This window comes from Pocillopora damicornis, chromosome 11, assembly GCF_964200805.1.
Source record: "Pocillopora damicornis chromosome 11, jaPocDami1.2, whole genome shotgun sequence".
In the NCBI taxonomy this organism is placed as follows: Eukaryota; Metazoa; Cnidaria; class Anthozoa; order Scleractinia; family Pocilloporidae; genus Pocillopora; species Pocillopora damicornis.
In genome coordinates, this window is record NC_142680.1 from 19,854,271 (window position 1) to 19,874,850 (window position 20,580).

Consider the following 20,580-nt stretch of genomic DNA (forward strand, 5'->3'; position numbering starts at 1 on the left):
AGAATTTAATATTGGATCAAACAATTATCCCCAAAGTTCTATTTTTCTGTCTTCTCATCACTTATCTGATTGATATTGTATTGATATTTTAAGGAGAAATTCTGTCTTGGTCACTCATGGGAGTTAAAGGGTTAAAAATGACTGAGGAAAGTTTCAGAAATGTTTTGTAATAGTTAGTATCTTCTATTAAACAGTAATGCTGCTGTTAAACAAATGAAGTTTCAAATATTTAAGTGATTTCATTTGCAACACCACATCAAGTTACTTCTGTAACTGGCACAAAAAAGGGATAATTAACTCTTAATTTAGTCTCTGTACCTTGACCCTGCTTAGCAGTTTAACTGAAAAATCCAAAATTTTTGCATCACTTTTGTACAAGGAGTTGACTTATTTACAAATAACTGAAGAAAGTCATAACATTTTCCCCTCTTCTACCAAATTGTCATATGACTTGTAAACATAAACAAAAACAAGAACCTGAGAACTTTAACACATCAATGCACTCAAGTTCAGTATGTTGTCTATAAAAACCAAGCATTAGAGTAATTTTTTATCCAACCTCATTCTTTGTTGGAGAAAACATTCCTTAAGCATTTTTCCTGATGAAATTTGTGTTTGTGGCCTTTATGAACATTAGTGTCCTCCACCATTGCTCCTTGATCTTGTCACGCAACACATTACGTGACAGCACAGAAATAGGGCTTCAAAGGAGTAACTTTAACTTGCCATGAACACTCTTACTTAATTTTCTTTCATGCAGTGAAATAACCTTCTAATACCTCATTGTGCTCCATGCATATTACACTGGTAACTGCTTAAAAGTTGAATGGCTTTACTTCTGTGCTTGATGTGAAAGGAAAATATTTCATGACAACAAACAACATTCAAAAGAGGTTTTCTTCATTAGCTTCATGTTTACAGCTTCAGTGGCAGATTCAGGGACTTGGTAGAGAAGGGAAGGGGGATCTAAAGTTTGATTCAGGAGATAAATTTCTTTCTTGTTTTTACTTGAGAGCCTTGACATGCCAAGAATTTATATATTTCAAGATGAGTGAGTTTAGAACACCTCCAATTTAGCAGTTATATAAATCCTGTTGCCAACAGAATTTTGATTTCAGGCAAATAGTAAAAATATTGACAGGTCTAATGATGGAGGGGGGGGGGGGGTGTGCCTTCTCCTGAACCTGCCACAGAGCCTGAATATGTATCAATTTCCTCCACAGTCATTGTCTTTCTTATCAAAACAACACCTCTGTTGGAGAATGATACAAAGTTACACATACTAACATGACTTTTAGATATGAAATTAACTTACAATTTGACATCGTCTACAAGGACAAGCTTATGGGAGTCCTCCAAAGGGCTTCACTGAATTTCTCTGGCAGCTCTCATTCTTTTTCTTCACAGTCAAGGTTTTCTTTCCTAAAGCAATGAGTAAAACAAGTAAAAGGTATGCATATGAAAATAATATTGCTACCATCATCGTGATTATCCTAGCATTAAACCTGCTTTCTGCAAATGGAGAAATTTATATCCTCTTCAAACAAGTAACGTTGACCTTACGGGTAATTTATCAAGACGATACTGTTCGTTTACCTAGAAATCTCTCACGTCTTCCTTCCTATGTATACCAAATCACTTGAAAACTCCACATCTGTTTAGGCTATACCTTACCTTTACATAGGAACTCTAAACATTTTGATCATGGTCACTGAAGCAAATAACTAACCTTTCTTTCTTGAAGTCAAATGTGACATTATCTCCAATCAGCATGAATGGAGCCCACTGGGAGACTTTGGTAAAGCCGGTGTTCCTCAACCATTTCATGGCCTGGTGGAGACATTCACTGGCACTAAATCCATCAACAAGGTGTCTGTAGAAACGGCTCATGAACTGCCATGTTGCTTCGTCCTCTATGGCCCACAGTGTCACCAGCACTGATCGTGCACCGGATGCCAAGAATGCTCGAGCGATTCCAAGAACTCCCTCGGCTTTGATCTCTCCACGCCCACTGTGGCAACAGCTGAGTACTACCAGTTTAGCTCGCAGTTTAACTTGTGAAATATCAGAGATCCTCAAGAGGTAGTCTTCTTCTTCTGGGATACTTTTAGCAGTAGGGCGAGGGGAAAGGGCGATCTCTCCAGTATCAGCGTTACCATGTGCCGCAATATGAATCAGACTCACTGAGTTGATCGCTTGAAGTACCGCGTCTCTGGTCGCACGCTCTCCTAACAAAGGCTGAACACCCAGTAGTCGTCCGATCATCTCTGCTTCCTTTCTTGCACCAGGTAAATCAACAAGGGTCGGGATTTTTCCCTTGTAATGCACCTTTCCTGCCTTAGGATTACCCACAACTAGAGCACCAGTCTGACAATGGTAGTCCGCTGGGCAGTCCTGAATGAGCTTCAGAGTCGTCAAAGAAGGGACGATGCGGATTCTGAAAGTCTCCGATAAATACTTTCCGCCTGGCTGTTGACGTAGGGCTGCAAATGGAACTCGGTACAAGCTACGCTCCGGAACAATGATGATTTCTGGGTCGCTGATGATTTCTGGGTCGCTGATGATTTCTGGGTCGCTGAGTAAATCAGCTACTGGAGCAATGATCAGTTTGGAACAAAGATTAAGTCTTCTTTCAGTTTCTGGAGTTTCTTCGCCTCGCAGATTTGTTTCGCTTTCATCATCAGGTGATATCAGCATGGTTTCACTCAAAGAACGATCTTCGCATTTCTGTCTTGGTAAAATGCCAAAGCCACGAAGACCTTTGTTGAAAAAACTGTTCAAATCAAAGGCTTTCTCTGCAATAAGGGTTTTGTCATCGATCCATTGGGAACATCGAAACAAAGTGTCTCCGTTTGGCTTCAGAACCCAAATATGAACTGTTCGTGCATAATACGAAACGTACAGGAAAGTAGAGTGACGTTCTTTGTTTGAAATCTTATCAACCTTGGACCATGATCTTGGTACCGCTGAGATGTGATATTCAACGGAAAATTTGGCTGCCATCTGCTCCCCCAGGCATCGAGCGCGTCCCAGCTCTTCAATATATAGTGCATCTCGAGGATTTCCTGTCCTAAAACAAACTAGTGCACTGAGTCCTTTGTAGAGATGCGTACCCGTTTTTTCTAAAAAAGATACTTGCAACTGCTCTTTTCCGTGTAGAGAATTTCGCAATTTCTCATATTTCTGAATAGCTTCCTGGAGATGCGAATGCGCTTCTTGAAACTTGGATTGCTGTGACTTCAAGTTTGAAAGCAAGAACAGAGTTGAAAGCTGCAGCAAATTGTCACCAACATTACAGCTAATAGAGCGGGATCTTTCGAGGTATTCTTCTGCCTTGCCGTATTCGCCAAGCTCTAGAAATAATGATCCGATGTTTGCATAAACTTGTGCTTCGCCTACTTTATCGCCCGTCGTAATACTGAGAGCAAGCGCTTTCTCGTAATATTCTTTGGCGCTCTGACGATCACTGATTGCACAAAACACTTGTCCAAGTGCCTCGTAACCACGGCCCTCTATTTGTTTGTAACCAGTTTCTCTGGAGATGGCCATTGCTTTCTCTATATTTTCTTTAGCCTGTTTGTATTTTCCAAGCGAAGAAAACAGTGTTCCTAGGTTTCCATAGACTTTTGCTTCTCCTTCCCTAACACCAATTTCCTTCATGATGAGGAGTGCTTTCTCATGATATTCTTTAGCCTCACGATATTCACCAAGAAACCGTAACAAAGTTCCTAGGCTGTCGTAAACTACTGCTTCTCCTCTTCTGTCACCCATTTCGATCATGATGGAGAGTGCTTTCTCACGATATTCTTTAGACTTCTGAAATTCGCCAAGTAACTGGAACAAATCCCCTAGGTTTCCATAAACTTTTGCTTCTCCTTTCCGGTCACCAATTTCAGTCATGATGTCGAATGCTTTCTCATAATATTCTTTAGCCTTCTGATATTCACCAAGTGACAGTAACAAAGTTCCTAGGTTGTCGCAAGCTATTGCTTCTCCTTGTCTGTCATCAATTTCGATCATGATGGAGAATGCTTTCTCATGATATTCTTTAGCCTTCTGACATTCACCAAGTGAATTTAATAAAATTCCTAGGTTTCCGTAAGTTTTTGCTTCCCCTTGTCTTTCACCAATTTCGATCATGATAGGGAGTGCTTTCTCATGACATTCTTTAGCCTTCTGAAATTCGCCAAGTGACTTTAACAAAACTCCTAGGTTTCCGTAAGTTATTGCTTCCCCTTGTCTGTCACCCATTTCGATCATGATAGGGAGTGCTTTCTCATGATATTCTTTAGCCTTCTGAAATTCGCCAAGTGACTGGAACAAAGTTCCTAGGTTGTCGTAAATTACTGCCTCTCCTCGTTTGTCACCAATTTCGATCATGATAGGGAGTGCTTTCTCATGATATTCTTTAGCCTTCTGATATTCACCAAGTGACTCTAACAAAGTTCCTAGGTTGCCGCAAGCTATTGCTTCTCCTTGTCTGTCATCAATTTCGATCATGATAGGGAGTGCTTTCTCATAGTATTCTTTAGCCTTCTGACATTCACCAAGTGACTCTAACAAAGTTCCAAAGTTTCTGTAAGTTTGTGCTTCTCCTTGTCTGTCACCGATTTCGATCCTGATAGGGAGTGCTTTCTCATGACATTCTTTAGCCTTCTGAAATTCGCCAAGTGACTGGAACAAAGTTCCTAGGTCGGAGTAAGTTACTGCCTCTCCTCGTTTGTCACCAATTTCGATCATGATAGGGAGTGCTTTCTCATAGTATTCTTTAGCCTTCTGAAATTCGCCAAGTGACTGGAACAAAGTTCCTAGGTTGTCGTAAATTACTGCCTCTCCTCGTTTGTCACCAATTTCGATCATGATAGGGAGTGCTTTCTCATGATATTCTTTAGCCTTCTGATATTCACCAAGTGACTCTAACAAAGTTCCTAGGTTGCCGCAAGCTATTGCTTCTCCTTGTCTGTCATCAATTTCGATCATGATAGGGAGTGCTTTCTCATAGTATTCTTTAGCCTTCTGACATTCACCAAGTGACTCTAACAAAGTTCCAAAGTTTCTGTAAGTTTGTGCTTCTCCTTGTCTGTCACCGATTTCGATCCTGATAGGGAGTGCTTTCTCATGACATTCTTTAGCCTTCTGAAATTCGCCAAGTGACTGGAACAAAGTTCCTAGGTCGGAGTAAGTTACTGCCTCTCCTCGTTTGTCACCAATTTCGATCATGATAGGGAGTGCTTTCTCATAGTATTCTTTAGCCTTCTGAAATTCGCCAAGTGACTGGAACAAAGTTCCTAGGTCGGAGTAAGTTACTGCCTCTCCTCGTTTGTCACCAATTTCGATCATGATAGGGAGTGCTTTCTCATAGTATTCTTTAGCCTTCTGAAATTCGCCAAGTGACTTGAACAAAGTTCCTAGGTTGGCGTAAGTTACTGCCTCTCCTCGTTTGTCACCAATTTCGATCACGATAGGGAGTGCTTTCTCATAGTATTCTTTAGCCTTCTGACATTCACCAAGTGACTTTAACAAAGTTCCAAAGTTTCCGTAAGTTTGTGCTTTTCCTTTGCTGTCACCAATTTCGATCCTGATAGGGAGTGCTTTCTCATGACATTCTTTAGCCTTCTGAAATTCGCCAAGTGACTGGAACAAAGTTCCCAGGTTGTCGTAAATTACTGCCTCTCCTCGTTTGTCACCAATTTCGATCACGATAGGGAGTGCTTTCTCATAGTATTCTTTAGCCTTCTGATATTCACCAAAGTTCTGTAAAATAACTCCTAGGTTGTGGTAAGTTACTGCCTCTCTTTGTCTGTGACCAATTTCGATCACGATGGGGAGTGATTTCTCATAATATTCTTTAGCCTTCTGAAATTCACCAAGTGACGTAAACAAAGTTCCTAGATTACTGCAAGCTATTGCTTCTTCTTCTCTGTCACTAATTTCAATCGTTATAGCGAGTGCGTCCTTTAAATATCCTTTAGCCTTCTTAAATTCACCAATTGAAAGTAGGAAACATCCCAGTTTTTTGCAAGCCTTGGCTTCCCATTTTCTATTTCCAAGTGCCTTCGTGATTTCAAGTGCACTCTGAAAAACTTCTTTTACTTCTGCAAACCTACCTTGTCTTGCATATATGTTTGCCACGTCTTCCAACATGATAAGAAGTTTTCTGGCGCAACTTTCCGCGTTTACGTTATCAGAGATGTCGCAATATGCCCGAAACATCACCACATAGATATGGTAATATAACTTAGCGAAGTGGTCCTCTACAGCCAGCGTTAGGTTGTCAAGTAAAACTAAACATTCCTTGCATAATGCAATTGCTTGTTGATTACGTTTAGTGTTGTGAAAGAAATTGGCAACTACAAAACCTGTATGGATGGCGTGTTTGACCTCTGCTATGTTGTTCATTACGGCTCCTTCCTTTATGCGGAAGAAAATGGCCCTGACATAAACAGAAAGGAAAATACATCAAATAAATGATTTTTACTCCTTTTCCCTTTTGATTGCTTAGTTAAATGTCATCATCTTGTGTATCTGGTTATTTAAATTTCTTTCAAGGAATCACAATTTCCTTCTTATGAGATTTAACTTTAAAAAATTGTTGCACCTAAGACAAAGAAAACAGGAAATCAATTGAATTTCATTAGTTTTCCTTTTAAAAACTGGTAAAGTCCTATCAGCCGAAACCCTATAAGAGAAAGATTATCTTGATTTTGTTCTTTCACTCAAGTCAGGAAAACCTACACTTAAGCTACTAGGGAAAATATTTTATTATCACGCAATGTACCAGTGGCGGTTTGTGTGAATTTTTTAAATTGAAAGATTCTATCCTATACGACGTCTTTCAGGTCTAAATTTTATCGCGTTCCATCTACTTCTGAGAAACCTTGATCTACAATTGTCAGTACAGTTAAAGGCTTTCTGTTCAGCTTTTTAGTTCAGTTCAATTTATCAACTCATCAGGTTTAGCAGTTCATCGCTTTGGTCCGTTTTTAGCATTGTCTTTGAAAGTAAATTGAAAGTAAATGAGAAACGAAATCGCATTACAGCTAAAAAAAAAAAAAAGCGCCGTTAAGATACTGCGCCTCGTGATTCCACAACAAATTTTAACATTTGTGATGACAAGTATCGTTTTCGATAACAGTACTGACCACGCTAAACCACTGTCGATTTGTCTTTTTACCACAATATCGACTTCAATTAAAACTGTTCTTTCTGTACGTGACCAGCGCGTGACCATTGCGTGACATGTCAACGCTAGCGGCGTTAATATTAACAACGGCAAATTGGCCAACTGAATTACGACATCACTGCCAATTGTGGTAAAAATCATATACTTCGTATTATACATGTTGGTTAAAATTTTAGCATCATGAAAAATTTTGATCTAAGAATTACATAAAATTGATTTGGGTATGGAAGTCGTGTTTTGGTAAACTCTAACGCCCATATTGATTTTTTAGTTTAATTTGATTCATGATAAGATTCATATAAAAAATTTTAAATCAATTCATAAAAAGAGCGTTTTGACGAACTTTGTGTACAATAAGGAATTTTGTTCCTTTTTTATGTCATTAAGGTATAATATTTACATAAAAGTTGTTTTCAACACTCTTGGAAAAGTAGTCAATTTTGTACATCAGTCGATGCAATTTTTCAGGGGAATCCGGAAAATTATGGGACGATTTATCGACTTTTGACAAAGTAAATCAGCTGTTTTGCTCACTCTCAAATTCCTTTAAAAAAGAGCAAACGATGCATTTATTTGCACGCTAAAAATCTTGTGCGACAGCTTGTTAATTCAACTCCCCTGAGACAAAGTTGTGTGACACTTTCCTGCAAGACATGTCACCGATTATGAATTTATCTCTCAAATGAATCTGAATTCAGGCGACTTACAAACAACTTCTATTTGACTTTCATCAATCCGGTTGATAATTTTTTGCCTGTCTTGCTCCTAACTCTCAAACCAGATTTATTAAACTCGGTAAGTTTATTCCCAAGGACAGAGATGTGCCGTGTTTAGTGTTTTGATCTCTTGAAACAAGAAACTGAAGTAGTTCTTTGCTCGCATAACGCCGAAACTAAAACAAGTCAGCCATATATTTTCTCGCCGAGACGGTTAAAGTTTTGAAAATTTCATAATAAAGATCCTTCACAGTATTTACCTTGCGAACATAATCTCTTACTTTTAAGAAAATAAACGCAATCATGATGTTTTTGGTGAAAAAAGTTGGCGAGATGTTGGGGAAAAGTTTCGAAAATATTTTGTGGAAAGAGAACGTGGGCTGAGTTTAAAACACCTCCCAATATTTTTAGCCATATTTTCAAAATCCTGCCTCAATCTTAAGTGCACAATGCCAGACGTTGGCCTTTTTTTCGGTAAACTATTTTGCACCATTGCCTTGATTATACAACATGTTCACATTCAGTTTCATTTACTGTAAAACTACTACTACAATGTACAAGTCTTTGAAGAAAAAGCAGCTCGGAAGGAATGTAAATATATTTTGTAAAATTCAAAACGCAATGCGGGATAGGATAGTTCTGCAAGATACCTATCATCGATATAATTATCGTGCTTACCTTCAAAGTTAGGAAATATGTAAATAAATCAGATCTTACTGCCTGGAAAATGAAAACAAGAGCAAATCAACCATGCTGAATCATCAGGCTGGCACAGTTTATATCTTTGGAGTTATGAAAATGCCTCTTTTTTTTTTTTTTTTAGTGTTTGATATTATGACTGATGAAACCAAAAGCTAGAAATTAAAATAAAGGGTTTTCCTTCGAAGGAAAAATTGTGCGATTATTTTATTTTTTTTCTTAACCTGTGAAATTATTAGTTTCCGTTACCGTTTTCTCGGTTGCTCCGCTATTGCGTTACTATTTCACCGGTTGCTTTGTTTAGAATCACCCTTTCAATTAGCTTTGGGGATTCGTCATAATAAAGCAGTCAGAAATGATATCCTTTCTCCAGCACTAATAGAAATGCAAACGGCCCGTGTGAATTGCATCGTTCAAAATAGACTTAACATTCATTTTGTGGAAGTGTCATTTTAAATCACTTTCTGTCGTAATATTGTTTAATGAAAGAAAAAACTTCGCCTTCTTGATTTTTATACGAACCACGATACGAAGGTTGGTTGCTCTAAGTTTTATATCTGCGTTTAATGAACTGATATCTTTGCACATCCGTTTGGATTCTTATTTGTCAAAAACGCTCGCGTGTTAAGCCAATGTTTGTTTATCTACAGCACGGGAATCTTCAAGACTTGAATCTGAGTCCGAATAAGTATAAAGTGTCTGTTAACTAAGATTTACGTCTGATTTGTAATTTCTAACTGTCATACATTTCTTTCTAGAACAGCCATAATAACTCTGCATTACATCAGAGTAACACTGTAGTGGATAGTTTTTCTATTTCCATATTATATTAATCACATTTTAATCACGGCTGTGAATGAAGGATTTCATCACTTTATGTTTTTACTAGCTCTATGCACTCGCCTGAATACTGCACTTCAAGCAAAACTAGCCAGAGGGAAAATAGAAGATTATTATATACATACAGAGATTTACGCGCCAAAAAGCATCGAGATAAAAATAGTCTCTTCGCGCTGGAGAAGCCAGCTGATTGGTCATACGATTTTTTTCTTCAGTGAAAAACAACGTATCGACGCTCTGATTGGCTATATCATTATTTTCACTAGTGAACAAAACCGTGTCGCTCGCTCGCCGCTCCTCTTGACTGACAAATAGCACATTTCTAAGAGCTGAGGCGCATTTTCCTTTAAGAAAGATGGCTTAAAATCAGGCTAACCGTATGGCGCGCCTTTCCAGTCAATATTCAAACAACCTTAATATACAATACATCCATTACATTTCTTTGCCATATTTTTTATTTCCTTTATGTAGCTGTTTTATTTTGCTTCTTTATTTTTCATTTTGCTTCTATATTATTTATATCTCTTCCTATTATTTTATATATACGTGTTTAGCTCATCTTTTTTTTTATTTTGTACTCTTTATCTTATATGCGTTCTATATTTTTTATATTTATTCCATATTTTTTTTTTGTTTCGAGAGGGATTTTTTATTTTCTTTCTAATTAGTATGCAACACGTGATCACATGACCGCGATACACTTTTCCGACAATTTCAAAAGCAAAATGGCGGATGGAACTTTAAGAGGTGGCAACGAGAGAGGCCTATACAACTTCGTAGAGTCTCTTCGTACCCTGTTGATTGGTATTCAGAATTTGAACACACAAGATGTCTCCGCTGATTACTTTGAACAAGCTAACGTGCGTCTGGAAGATGCAATTTTAACTTTACAGTTGCTATTGCATAGTGTATGGCAAAGTGAGGACTCTGTCCTTCGAGATTTCAAGACAATAATAGAAGCTGTTTTGACAAAAGTACGCTTTGTTTTTCGTGCAATGACAAAGTACGAGGAAAGAAATTCCGTTGAAGCAACGATATCAAATTCATTCGCTTGTCCTACCACTAAACTAACAAGTGCAGGAAGACCAGTAATCGTCATCGAAAGAGAGCAGATCGAATTCTTACGCGAACTGCATTTCTCCTGGGTAAAAATCGCTAGTTTGTTAGGTATCAGTGAAAGTACTTTACGTCGAAGAAGACGGGAATTAAATTTGGATGATGACAGCGAAAACTGGACCGCATTGTCAGGTGCGCAGTAATTTACAGACTAAGGTTATCTGTACTAGTAGCTTATTTGGTTTAATGCTTATTATCAGTGTGTTTGGACAAGGGTGATATAGTTTCGGGTAAAACAAATCTTAGAATCCATACCCTTAGTCAAAATGTTTTAGGTTCCCCATCTCACTCAATGATGTACGACACTTCAAACTTTATGAATTAAACTAGAACTTCTTTTCAGATTCTCAGCTTGAAGACGCTGTCAAAGAAATTAGAAGCATTACTCCAAACATTGGACAACGAAGATTGCTTGGAGCTCTCCGAGCAAGGGGATTTCGAATCCAGCGATGGAGAGTTCGTTACTGTCTTCGTAGACAAGACCCGCTTGGGACAGCACTTCGCTGGAGTACTCCGGTTTACCGTCGAAAGTACTCTGTACCAACGCCAAACGCTTTGTGGCACATAGACGGAAACCACAAGCTTACCAGGTACAGGTTTGTTGTGCATTGCTGTGTTGATGGGTATTCAAGGGTTATTGTGTATGCCACCCTAACTGATAACAACCGAGCAGATACAGTGTTGGAGCTCTTCATCAAGGGAGTACAAGAATTTGGCTTACCTTCAAGAGTAAGAAGCGATCATGGACTGGAAAATGTTAGAGTGGCACAGTACATGTTGGAAAATAGAGGACTAAACAGAGGAAGTATCATAACGGGAAGCTCTGTCCACAACTGCCGCGTTGAGCGTGCTCACAAGGATGTTTACGCTGGTGTCCTTTGTCACTTTGCCAATATCTTTAGTGGAATGGAAGACATGGGTCTTCTTGACCCGTTAAATGAAGTACATTTATTTTCATTGCACTTTGTATACATACCAAGGATAAATAGGGCATTGCAACACTTTACTAGTCAATGGAACAATCACCCTGTCTCCAGTGAACATCAATTATCTCCCCTACAAATTTTTGCCTCTGGGATTTTGGAAAACATGCACTCTGGATACTCTGGAGTTGAGAGTATTCTACATCCAAATGAAATTCCATTGTATGGGTTTGATCCAGATGGACCTATCCCGTTAGACGACGACGATTACCAGGTCTCAATACCAGCAGTTGATGTTCACCTCACACCACAACAACTGCATATCTTGGAAGTCTCCTGTCACCCTTTGAATGACGATAGTGAACATGGTAGAACTCAATATTTGAGATGCATAGACATCCTCAGGAATCAGTTGAACATATAAGAAACTTGGCTGGTAACTATCTTTCAAAACAGGTGTTCCCAGCATTCAATTAACCTAAAATTCGTTGTTTAGAGAGTGAAAACAGGGCCAGAGAGTTAAGATCAATTAATGCCTATCAAACAGGTACCACTATTACAGATTGAAAACATAAACAGTGTTAAATTTATTAATTGCCTTCAAATTGTATCAATCAGAATAGAACAACGAATGCAACTTAACCTTTACAACAGTCAAGAAAAAATACATTAAAATCTCAACCATAAAGTTCTAAACAACTGCGCTCACTTGAAAATGTCAACTTTGAACAGACAACAATATATTAGCTAACGATTTCCCAGTTTGATTTACTGGAAAATAATATGTGCACTATTGTTAGATGTTTTAAAATCGTAAATACCCATCCAAGGTAGAAAACATAATTTCACTACAAAAATGAATTAACAGTCTGTTCTATCAGCTTGCCACCATAATGGTCTTCTTTTTGTCACAAGGCATATTACACAATATCCATTTCCCAATAATCTGATGCAAGTATTGCACTGAACTCCTCTCTAAGTTCAGGAAATGACTGATAAGTCGAGGATAGCTCCAACACAGTATTACAAGTGTGGGCAATTGGTCGGCGACCCAAACCAGATAAGTTGGTAAAATTTACTTGGACTGCATCAAAAAGCATTAACTCAGACCCACTGATAAACCTTACAAACTTTGATAATTTCTGAGGCGTGTCAAGGCCCTTAATATACCGTTTGAGAAACTTAAGGCTATCCCTTTCCCCATCACTCTCAGGGTTTGCCTCTAGGCAACTAAGGATTTTGCTTGTGGATGGTATTAAAAATTCATATCTTTTGGAAATTGCTGCAAAATCAGGAAAACTAGGAAGGAGTGTGGAAACTATATCCTTCCAGCAGTCTGCAATATACTGTGGCTTCTGCAGCAGCTCCTTATGGGCTATTTCTTCAATAACTTGAATAATATTCTCAGAATTTACCATAATTCGACAGTCATAGTTACTAAAAACTTCTAAAAGCTGGGACATTTCATCTTCATCATCCCACTTCATATCACCAGCAAGGCACTTGTCAATCAAACATTTTTCATCAACTGAAATGTAATTTCTAAAGGATTGAGTCAGCATAGCACTAGTTACTGCAGATTCCCCCCAAAAAAGACAGGCAAGGAATGTTTGAGACAAAAGGACTGGTAGGTATTGACAGGTTAAATATCCTTTCACCAAAATTCTGCCAACAGCAACCCATTCATCCCTTTGATAATCATGTCTTACAAATGGTACATGCTCATTTTCTCCAACAAAAAGGGAATCATATGTTTCTTTCCAAAAAAGAGAGAAAACATCTCTGAGCAACCCAACACCTCTTCCCACTTCTTCAACTCCCCTAGCATCAATAACAATTATCTCTATGTCCTGACTCATAATTAATGGATCTCGGAATAAGTCAATCAAATCCTTCTTAATATTTAGCCTGTGCACTTGGATGATACGTTTTGGTAACAGTTGAGGTACAGGTACTGATACAGACACAGGTACATGCTCAGATGATGCATGAACAATATCAGAGTTACTGCCTGTCTCTAAATCATTTAACTCTGTATTTTGATGTAATGTTTCTGCTTCAGTTGGAAATGGTACACAATAAGGTTGTGCAGCATCCTGGCAGGGGTGGGACACCACAGCTGCATCTGGCCTCCCTTCACTCTCCCCAAATGAAAGCAACAGAGAACTTCTTTGTGCTCCACTAACACTAAAAGGAAATATCAACTTGTCACAAACCATAAAAAAGGGAACTAATTGGCAATGATGTAACAGACTATGAAGGTTCATCCTTATACAAATATCCACAATCACATGGAGTTGCAATAAACCACATTAATTTATGTCCTGTCCTGCCAAACAATTGAATAGAGATCTGAGCAAACAAATAAATAAATAAATAAATAACCAATAAAATAAATAAATACACAAATCTGTTTGGAGACAAACTAGACAATATTTCCAACAAAAAGCCATTGTCATGCCTAGTAGCATGATCTGGGATGCCAGTCTATCATATATAAGATGATTCCACTGCAACGAGAAGCTACCTTTGCAGTGAGGCAATAAAGCTAAAAGAAATCTATACAGGTTTTATCTTGTTCAATGCAAAAAATCACAAGAAAAAGTTCACCTTGGACTGTTATCTAATGCTGAATTCTCTAGCTCCTCTTCAGTTTCACTCTCATCTTCAGATTCCAAAGGCACCAGTGATCTAACATAAACAGCTCCTTGACCAGCCATCCTGGTCACTCTTTCTGCATCCAGAGTTATGCCTTCTGCCAGCTTAGGAGTTATTAGCTTTCCATAGCATGGCTAGGTTAAGAAAAACACATTACTTGCACGCTTCTTGCAAAAGTCAAGGGTAAATCTAATGAAAGAGTAGTTAAGTTAAACTTATATCACAAGGAAGGAGAAAGGGGTGGGAGCGGGGCAGTACCAGAGGAAATCTAAAATAACCCAACAAATTCTGCCAAAAATTCGAAGTCCATTACTCGCGTCACTGCAGGTATCCTCTCATGTGGTTAAATTTTTGGCAAAATAGTATAAATGCGTATTTAAAAATAGTGTAGCCACAACAAATGTACAAACTGAACAGCAATGATATTATTAAAGCATTAACGTAGAACAATGTTTAAACTTATATCACAACGCAAAGTTACCCACCTTGACATATTCAAATAGCAAAAGCTTTGGAAATCGATTCAATATAGCAGCTTTGAGGGAATGTGCATCCCAGCTCTTGTCAAAGGGAAACTCGTGGCAGACAAGTTCTCTCTCTTCTAACTGAAGTCGGGTTGTATGTGTAGGCACTTTGTTGATCTTGGGACTGGGAATAAGGACTAGATCGTTGTAGACTAGTGTCTTGGGTGGGCGGCCTTTGGTCGACTTAATGGTCTGCTTTGACCTTGCTGGTCTTCTACTAGTGCTTTTCCCACTAGCTCGGTTCGAACCAATTGTCGGAAAGAGAGTGGCAAGCTGAGCTTGAATAGAACTGTTAGAGGCTGGCGACGTCGAGGACTGAATGGCAAGTTCGTTCGACTGAAGTTCCTCGTTGTTTACCTTACGATCCCCGTTGTTCGGCTGACTGACAGAGACTGACGTTGAATTCATCCGAGGTATTACATTTCTCGTAAAACCAGGTCTCAAATTACTTAAAATCTCTAAAGCATCCGCAGCCGCACGACAAGCAATCGATAGCTCTTCCTCCATAAAGCCGAACGCCAAAATGGCGGAATGGAAAAAGTGTAGCGTGGTCATGTGATCACGTGTTGCATACTAATTAGAAAGAAAATAAAAAATCCCACTCGGAACGAAAAAAAAATATGGAATGAATATAAAAAGTATAGAACGCATATAAGATAAAGAGAAAAAATAGAAAATAGATGCGTTGAACACGTGTATCTAAATTGATAGGAAGAGATTTAAAAAATATAGAAGGAAAATGAAAAATAAAGTAGCGAAAAAAATATAACTACATAAAGGAAATAAAAAATATGGCAAAGGAATGTAATGGATGTATTGTATATTAAGGTTGTTTGAATATTGACCGGAAAGGCGCGCCATATAACCGTTTTCAGAGCCTAAATTCATCAGTAGAAAATTTCATAGATGGACAGGAAAATGAAAACATCAAGAAAAAGACCAAACATGATGTTGCTTTGCTCCACGAATTTCTTGTTTTGAAAGGCGAGACGAGACAAAAAATAAGCAACTAATAAAGTATCGGGTTTCCACTTCTGTATTTCCAATTTTGAACTTCCGTAGAACTATTTCGACATATTTTCGGGATGTCTTATTTTATTCTAACTAATTCTGCCTTTTAACGGCATTTTTGCTTGATAATTTAAAATGTAAAGTATTTTACAAGGAAGCCATTTCAGTACAACTCTCGAACTGTGAGGCGGCTTAACCGCGCGTTGTTTTCCTTTGAAAGGAAATAAAGATATGTTTATCTTTGAGTTCTGAATCTCGGTATGTATATAATAAATAAGTTATTTCACTGTTAGCTCGCTTGTACGTTTTTTATTCACTCGTTGTGAATAAAAATCGTACACGCTCACCAACCGTAAAATAACCTTTAATTATGGAATCTGGATAGACGGTGGATGGAACTGATTTTGTATGATGTGTCATGAACCGTATATAGTGCTTACCGTCCAACTCCTTTGCAACTAGCTTCCCTCAAGTGAATGAATCAAATCGCAATCACTGAAAAGTTAAAACAAAGTAAACTTAAGCTATACAGACCAATCTGATACGAACAGTTTTACATCTTTGGAGACATGCACATACCGTTTTTTAGTGAAACCAAAGCAAGAAACTGAAAGAACATCTTCCCCAAAAGAAAAGATTTTGAGGATAGCCACGTTGACAATAACATGATCATTAAAATCAGAAACATCAAAATTTTTTAAGGTTAGAAAAATCGAGGTTCATTGTATCACTCTGATCATCCAAATAAAACTAACGTTCATGTTATTACGGTGTTCTGTTTATTCAAATCACTCCCGATTTAAATTTATTTCTGGGGGAAAAAAATTCGCCCTCACGCTCTCCATATAGCGGTTTGGTCTCGTTGCATTTGTTTTTTTAACTTGCATCTTTTGGTCTGGATTTGATATTTTCTTAAGAAAAATTCATATTTACATGAGGTCTAACCCACACCGCGGTAAATAAATATCATTTTACTATCAGCTTTCGGATCTCTTGACATTGTTCACAAGAATAAATACTGGTTCGGCAAAACTGAGGATGGCATAGAACGCGGCTTTGTCAATCAACGGCTAAAATTTGTAAATAACTGGCCCATACACTCTAAGCCTCTATGAAGTCAATACTGGTTTGACTTGAAAAAAGGCCGGTCTTGATAAAGGCAGGCAGTAAGCTTCTAAAGTCTAATTCGAAACTCTCTCTTCCAGTCGCTTTATATTTTCTTCCAAAGAAGTTACAAGAATTTAGCGTGACATCAACACCCTGTACAGCTGACAGGCCTCTACGCTCATCGACTCTTTGCTGGATTATGTGTTGACATCGTAGAGAGAAGTTGCATGTCGAAATGTCTAATACTTCAAGGGAGGTGTAGAGGGTTCACATTCTATAGCATTTGGTGGCAAAATTTAAAAAATTTTTAACCCCAAAAAGGACAAGAGAAATCTAATTTATCATTACTACACACCAAAACATATCTGGATACTGCAAAATTGTAATGAACCGGGACAGAAGATGCAACATATTTCATTAATCGTAAAATGCTTACCGTTTAATTCCGAAACTTTTCTCGCTCGAATGAATCAAACCACACCACTGGGAGATTAAAACAGCGTGAGCAATAGGTGCGTAAAATCATAATTTACAGACAGTGAAAACTACGGGGAATGATCACGCTGTTTTTATGGTTTTGATGTCATGACTGTCGAAACCAAAAGTAAGAAACTGAAATGGTATTTTTCCTCCCAAGTCATAGAGTATGCAAATAAACTGTGTATATATAGCCTTAGTTTGCATAACTTTGTACTGATGAAGCCCTAACCGGCGAAGCGTTTACTACCAAAGTATATAACATTTGTGCCTTTCGAAGTCTTTGGGTTTTTTTTCTCACATACATAGATACATATATATATTTACACATTTATATTTACACCCGTTTCCAAAAACGTTACAATTAATTTGAAAATATACAAATACGATTTATCCTCCTTTTAAATATCTTTGAGCACGTGAGTGTACTGTAATGTTTCTCATGAACTATTTTAAGCAGGAACAGAAAGCGTTTTAAAGAATTGCATGATGACAGCATTTTTTTCAAATTTTATCATTTCAGGTGAAGAAACGTGTCTCCATGAGAAAGCTGTTAGAGAGCTTTTCGAATGAGCGTCATAAAACCAAAAGCAGGCTTAGGTAACCGCAACAGCGAATCAGGAGAAATCTTACAGAACGATAAATCCTCTCATCTTTAATACAAACCATAATTGTGCAGATACGCTTTTAAAAGCAGCATTACTTGCAAAACTCGATCGAAAAATGTCTAATTCCAAGCGCAGGAAAATGCCTGTCTCATTGTCCGCTTCACTGCTTGTCTCACTTCACAAATATTCCAGCAATAAAGAAACGGGTTTAACGTCGAGTTGAAGTAAACTAAAGAATAAGCTATTTCAAAACTGATGGAAGATTGAGATGGATATATCTTACTGTAAACAATCTTAATTTGCATCACAATATACGGTAGGTAACACACGACTAATGTTAACTGCACCCACAGAGCACTGTACACTGCCTTTCTGTATCGCGCCATGTTTAATGCATTTGGTGCGCTCGGCTGTTGTTGAATAGGATCTTGTACTTTTGCCTGAAGACAACGAAGAGTGCGAAAAATCTTTATGTATGAGGCGACCGAGATCATTAGGCAAGGGGGTGGAACTATATAGCTACACCAAAAGGATATCTGGGGATCTAGAACGTAGCAAAAAGCAGAAATACAGGATACAATCCAAAACGTAGCGAGAATGATATACGTGCGCTTCAAAGTAACAACTTGTTTGTATCTCAGCCCCAACTGCAGAGCGAGAAGTCGGTCCACGCTTATAGCAGTAACCGTTAACAAAGATGCTCCACATAATGCATAGCCTGTTATGAAAGCGGCGTCAACTGCGTAACGACAAAGATCCCAGTCTTCGTAAACTAATGAAATATAATAAGTGGCATAAAGAGGCTGGCCTGCAAGTCCAATCAACAGATCAGTTGTTGCCAGGCAACGATACAAGAGTTTGGACGGCGGATGAAGTGCAGATTCTTTGTGAAGGGCGGCAAGGATAAGAGAATTTCCAAGAAGTGCTATGATAGAGAAGAGGATGTTTACTGCTGAGAAAATTATTGACTGTTGTTGTGATCCACCTGCCGAAGAGGTGTAGCATCGTAGTTCTTCAAATGTTTTCGCTTGTGTTCCACGTTCTGTAAAATTTGCCCTGGCCATCATTCTGTTGTCATTTACCACAATAGTTAACTAATTTTTTTAACATAACATTTGAGTGAAGTTGAGATTTGAATTATCTCAGGTTCGGCGAAGGATGGACTTGAATTTGTAACAATCTGCGAATGAAACTAAAAAGGTTTTTCATAATGATTGAGCACAGCTTTTTAATTAAAAAAGTATTTCCGCATATAAGTGCCTTTCCGCATCCATTTTAAACTGAAAACAAAGCAGTGTCAGGGCACGCTATTATGCAACCAAACTCTTCGTTCTTTTATTATTTTTCCTCAGTTGTACATGCTCTCTTCCTTTATGATAGAAAATTTATGATGCATTTCGAAATTTTTTTTCTCGTATGTTGGACAAACGTAAGCAATTATTTGGTAACTCGCAATTCTGTGATATTCCATTCATGCTGTATATCCATGAGTGTCCTATGATCGAGGCTGGAGTCTATAACTAAACAATAGTGTGCGACACAACTTCAAGTTTGCCTACTTGGTTAAGTTGAATTCAGACGTGAATTAGCATTATGAGCAAAGCATAAGACAATCGTGACATAATTACTATTTTATTATATGAGATGAAATTCAATTTTCTTCCGCAAAACTATTGTGACCATGAAGGGGAGGTGATTGATTGTTTCACTTAAATTCAGAAAAATTATCAATATTTAAAGGACTTTTCAATCTCATTGAAAACCTGAGTTTTTCAAATGTACTCTATACCCTTACAGAAATATTTTTGATATGTAACAAAAAAAAAAAAAACATGCATTCTTGCACATTATTAGCTTTCCGGAGAATTTCCTTAGTATGAAAACGAGTCTGTAAATGATTTTGTGACGGGCTGTGATGATAGATTTTTCGCGCAAACTGGAATTTTGCAGGGAACACAACGATAAGGGGGAAAGTGGCTCGGTAGAGACCACTTGACTGCGGGAACGGAAACTCGTCACGATTTCCTGGTACACGAGACCTGCTTCTGTGGATTTACTACGGACTAAATGGCGTGTGGTTTCACAGTAACTTTATTCTCGTTTATGCTTGTGAGCGACATAAACAGTAGCGGCGTACTCGAAAGTGTAATCGAAAAAGCTTCACAATATAATTGCGCGAGGTTCTATTATGATACAAATTGCAATATTTGAATAAGGTCGCGAAAGAGCGAGAAATGTATTTCGTGGTTAAGTGATTTCTTTCAAATATTCCATCTGTTCAGAAAGAATTTGAAAACTAAGGAAGCGGATACAATAGACTCTAGGCCATTAAAAAGAGCAAACTTAATTCAAAATTCATAGCTCTGATATCAAAAACAACTCTCTTGATTTCGGTAGAGTAGCTCAGGAAATGAAAGTGAGAAGTAATGATGATTACTGATTATTTATGCGATGTTGGTGTTAAGTTCGGAAAAGCGACAACGCGAGAAAATTGTGCGTACGAGCATAAACTCAGCTGTCAACTTCCATAACAACCAACTTTCCAGAAAGATCATAAACACTTATATTCATATTTCAATAGGAGAAAGCACTGAAACTTCTATTTACATGCAATGTCAACAGTAATGGTCATTAAAGCTCCGACATACAGGTGTACGATGAAAAGCGAAGTAACAACCAAATGTATTAGTTGGCAATTCAAAAGTTGCTGTGGTTTTT

General features: G+C 38.0%; 4 protein-coding genes across 4 annotated transcripts; 1 reads left to right on the top strand and 3 right to left on the bottom strand.

Annotated features, from left to right (window-relative positions):
• Nucleotides 1-466: 466 nt before the first annotated feature.
• LOC113687107 (uncharacterized) lies at nucleotides 467-6,426 on the bottom strand. The gene is made up of 2 exons (XM_089187001.1): nucleotides 1,730-6,426; nucleotides 467-1,422 (listed from the first exon to the last, which is right to left on the bottom strand). The coding sequence occupies exons 1-2, from the start codon at nucleotides 6,397-6,399 to the stop codon at nucleotides 1,389-1,391; spliced, it is 4,704 nt and encodes a 1,567-aa protein (XP_089043127.1). The 5' UTR covers nucleotides 6,400-6,426; the 3' UTR covers nucleotides 467-1,388.
• Nucleotides 6,427-9,869: 3,443 nt separating this feature from the next.
• On the top strand, nucleotides 9,870-12,338 carry LOC149038051 (uncharacterized). The gene is made up of 2 exons (XM_089186297.1): nucleotides 9,870-10,686; nucleotides 10,898-12,338. The coding sequence occupies exons 1-2, from the start codon at nucleotides 10,125-10,127 to the stop codon at nucleotides 11,899-11,901; spliced, it is 1,566 nt and encodes a 521-aa protein (XP_089042423.1). The 5' UTR covers nucleotides 9,870-10,124; the 3' UTR covers nucleotides 11,902-12,338.
• On the bottom strand, nucleotides 12,041-15,318 carry LOC149038052 (uncharacterized). The gene is made up of 3 exons (XM_089186295.1): nucleotides 14,621-15,318; nucleotides 14,088-14,269; nucleotides 12,041-13,664 (listed from the first exon to the last, which is right to left on the bottom strand). Exons 1-3 carry the CDS (start codon nucleotides 15,212-15,214, stop codon nucleotides 12,398-12,400), a joined length of 2,043 nt encoding a protein of 680 aa, XP_089042421.1. The 5' UTR covers nucleotides 15,215-15,318; the 3' UTR covers nucleotides 12,041-12,397.
• Nucleotides 15,319-16,109: 791 nt separating this feature from the next.
• Nucleotides 16,110-19,186, bottom strand: LOC113665585 (melanocyte-stimulating hormone receptor). The gene is made up of 2 exons (XM_089186505.1): nucleotides 17,214-19,186; nucleotides 16,110-16,165 (listed from the first exon to the last, which is right to left on the bottom strand). The coding sequence occupies exon 1, from the start codon at nucleotides 18,927-18,929 to the stop codon at nucleotides 17,982-17,984; it is 948 nt and encodes a 315-aa protein (XP_089042631.1). The 5' UTR covers nucleotides 18,930-19,186; the 3' UTR covers nucleotides 16,110-16,165; nucleotides 17,214-17,981.
• Between the last annotated feature and the right edge of the window lie 1,394 nt (nucleotides 19,187-20,580).

Bases quoted from the DNA above. Each gene is read 5' to 3' on its own strand.
- LOC149038051 (XM_089186297.1), top strand. From the start codon at position 10,125: ATGACCGCGATACACTTTTCCGACAATTTCAAAAGCAAAATGGCGGAT. The intron at 10,687-10,897 runs GTGCGCAGTAAT...ACTTCTTTTCAG, and splicing joins AAACTGGACCGCATTGTCAG to ATTCTCAGCTTGAAGACGCT.
- LOC113665585 (XM_089186505.1), bottom strand. From the start codon at position 18,929: ATGATGGCCAGGGCAAATTTTACAGAACGTGGAACACAAGCGAAAACA.
- LOC113687107 (XM_089187001.1), bottom strand. From the start codon at position 6,399: ATGAACAACATAGCAGAGGTCAAACACGCCATCCATACAGGTTTTGTA. The intron at 1,423-1,729 runs GTTAGTTATTTG...TCATTGCTTTAG, and splicing joins TTTGACTTCAAGAAAGAAAG to GAAAGAAAACCTTGACTGTG.
- LOC149038052 (XM_089186295.1), bottom strand. From the start codon at position 15,214: ATGACCACGCTACACTTTTTCCATTCCGCCATTTTGGCGTTCGGCTTT. The intron at 14,270-14,620 runs GTGGGTAACTTT...TTCTTAACCTAG, and splicing joins TGCTATTTGAATATGTCAAG to CCATGCTATGGAAAGCTAAT. The intron at 13,665-14,087 runs GTGAACTTTTTC...ATTTCCTTTTAG, and splicing joins GCATTAGATAACAGTCCAAG to TGTTAGTGGAGCACAAAGAA.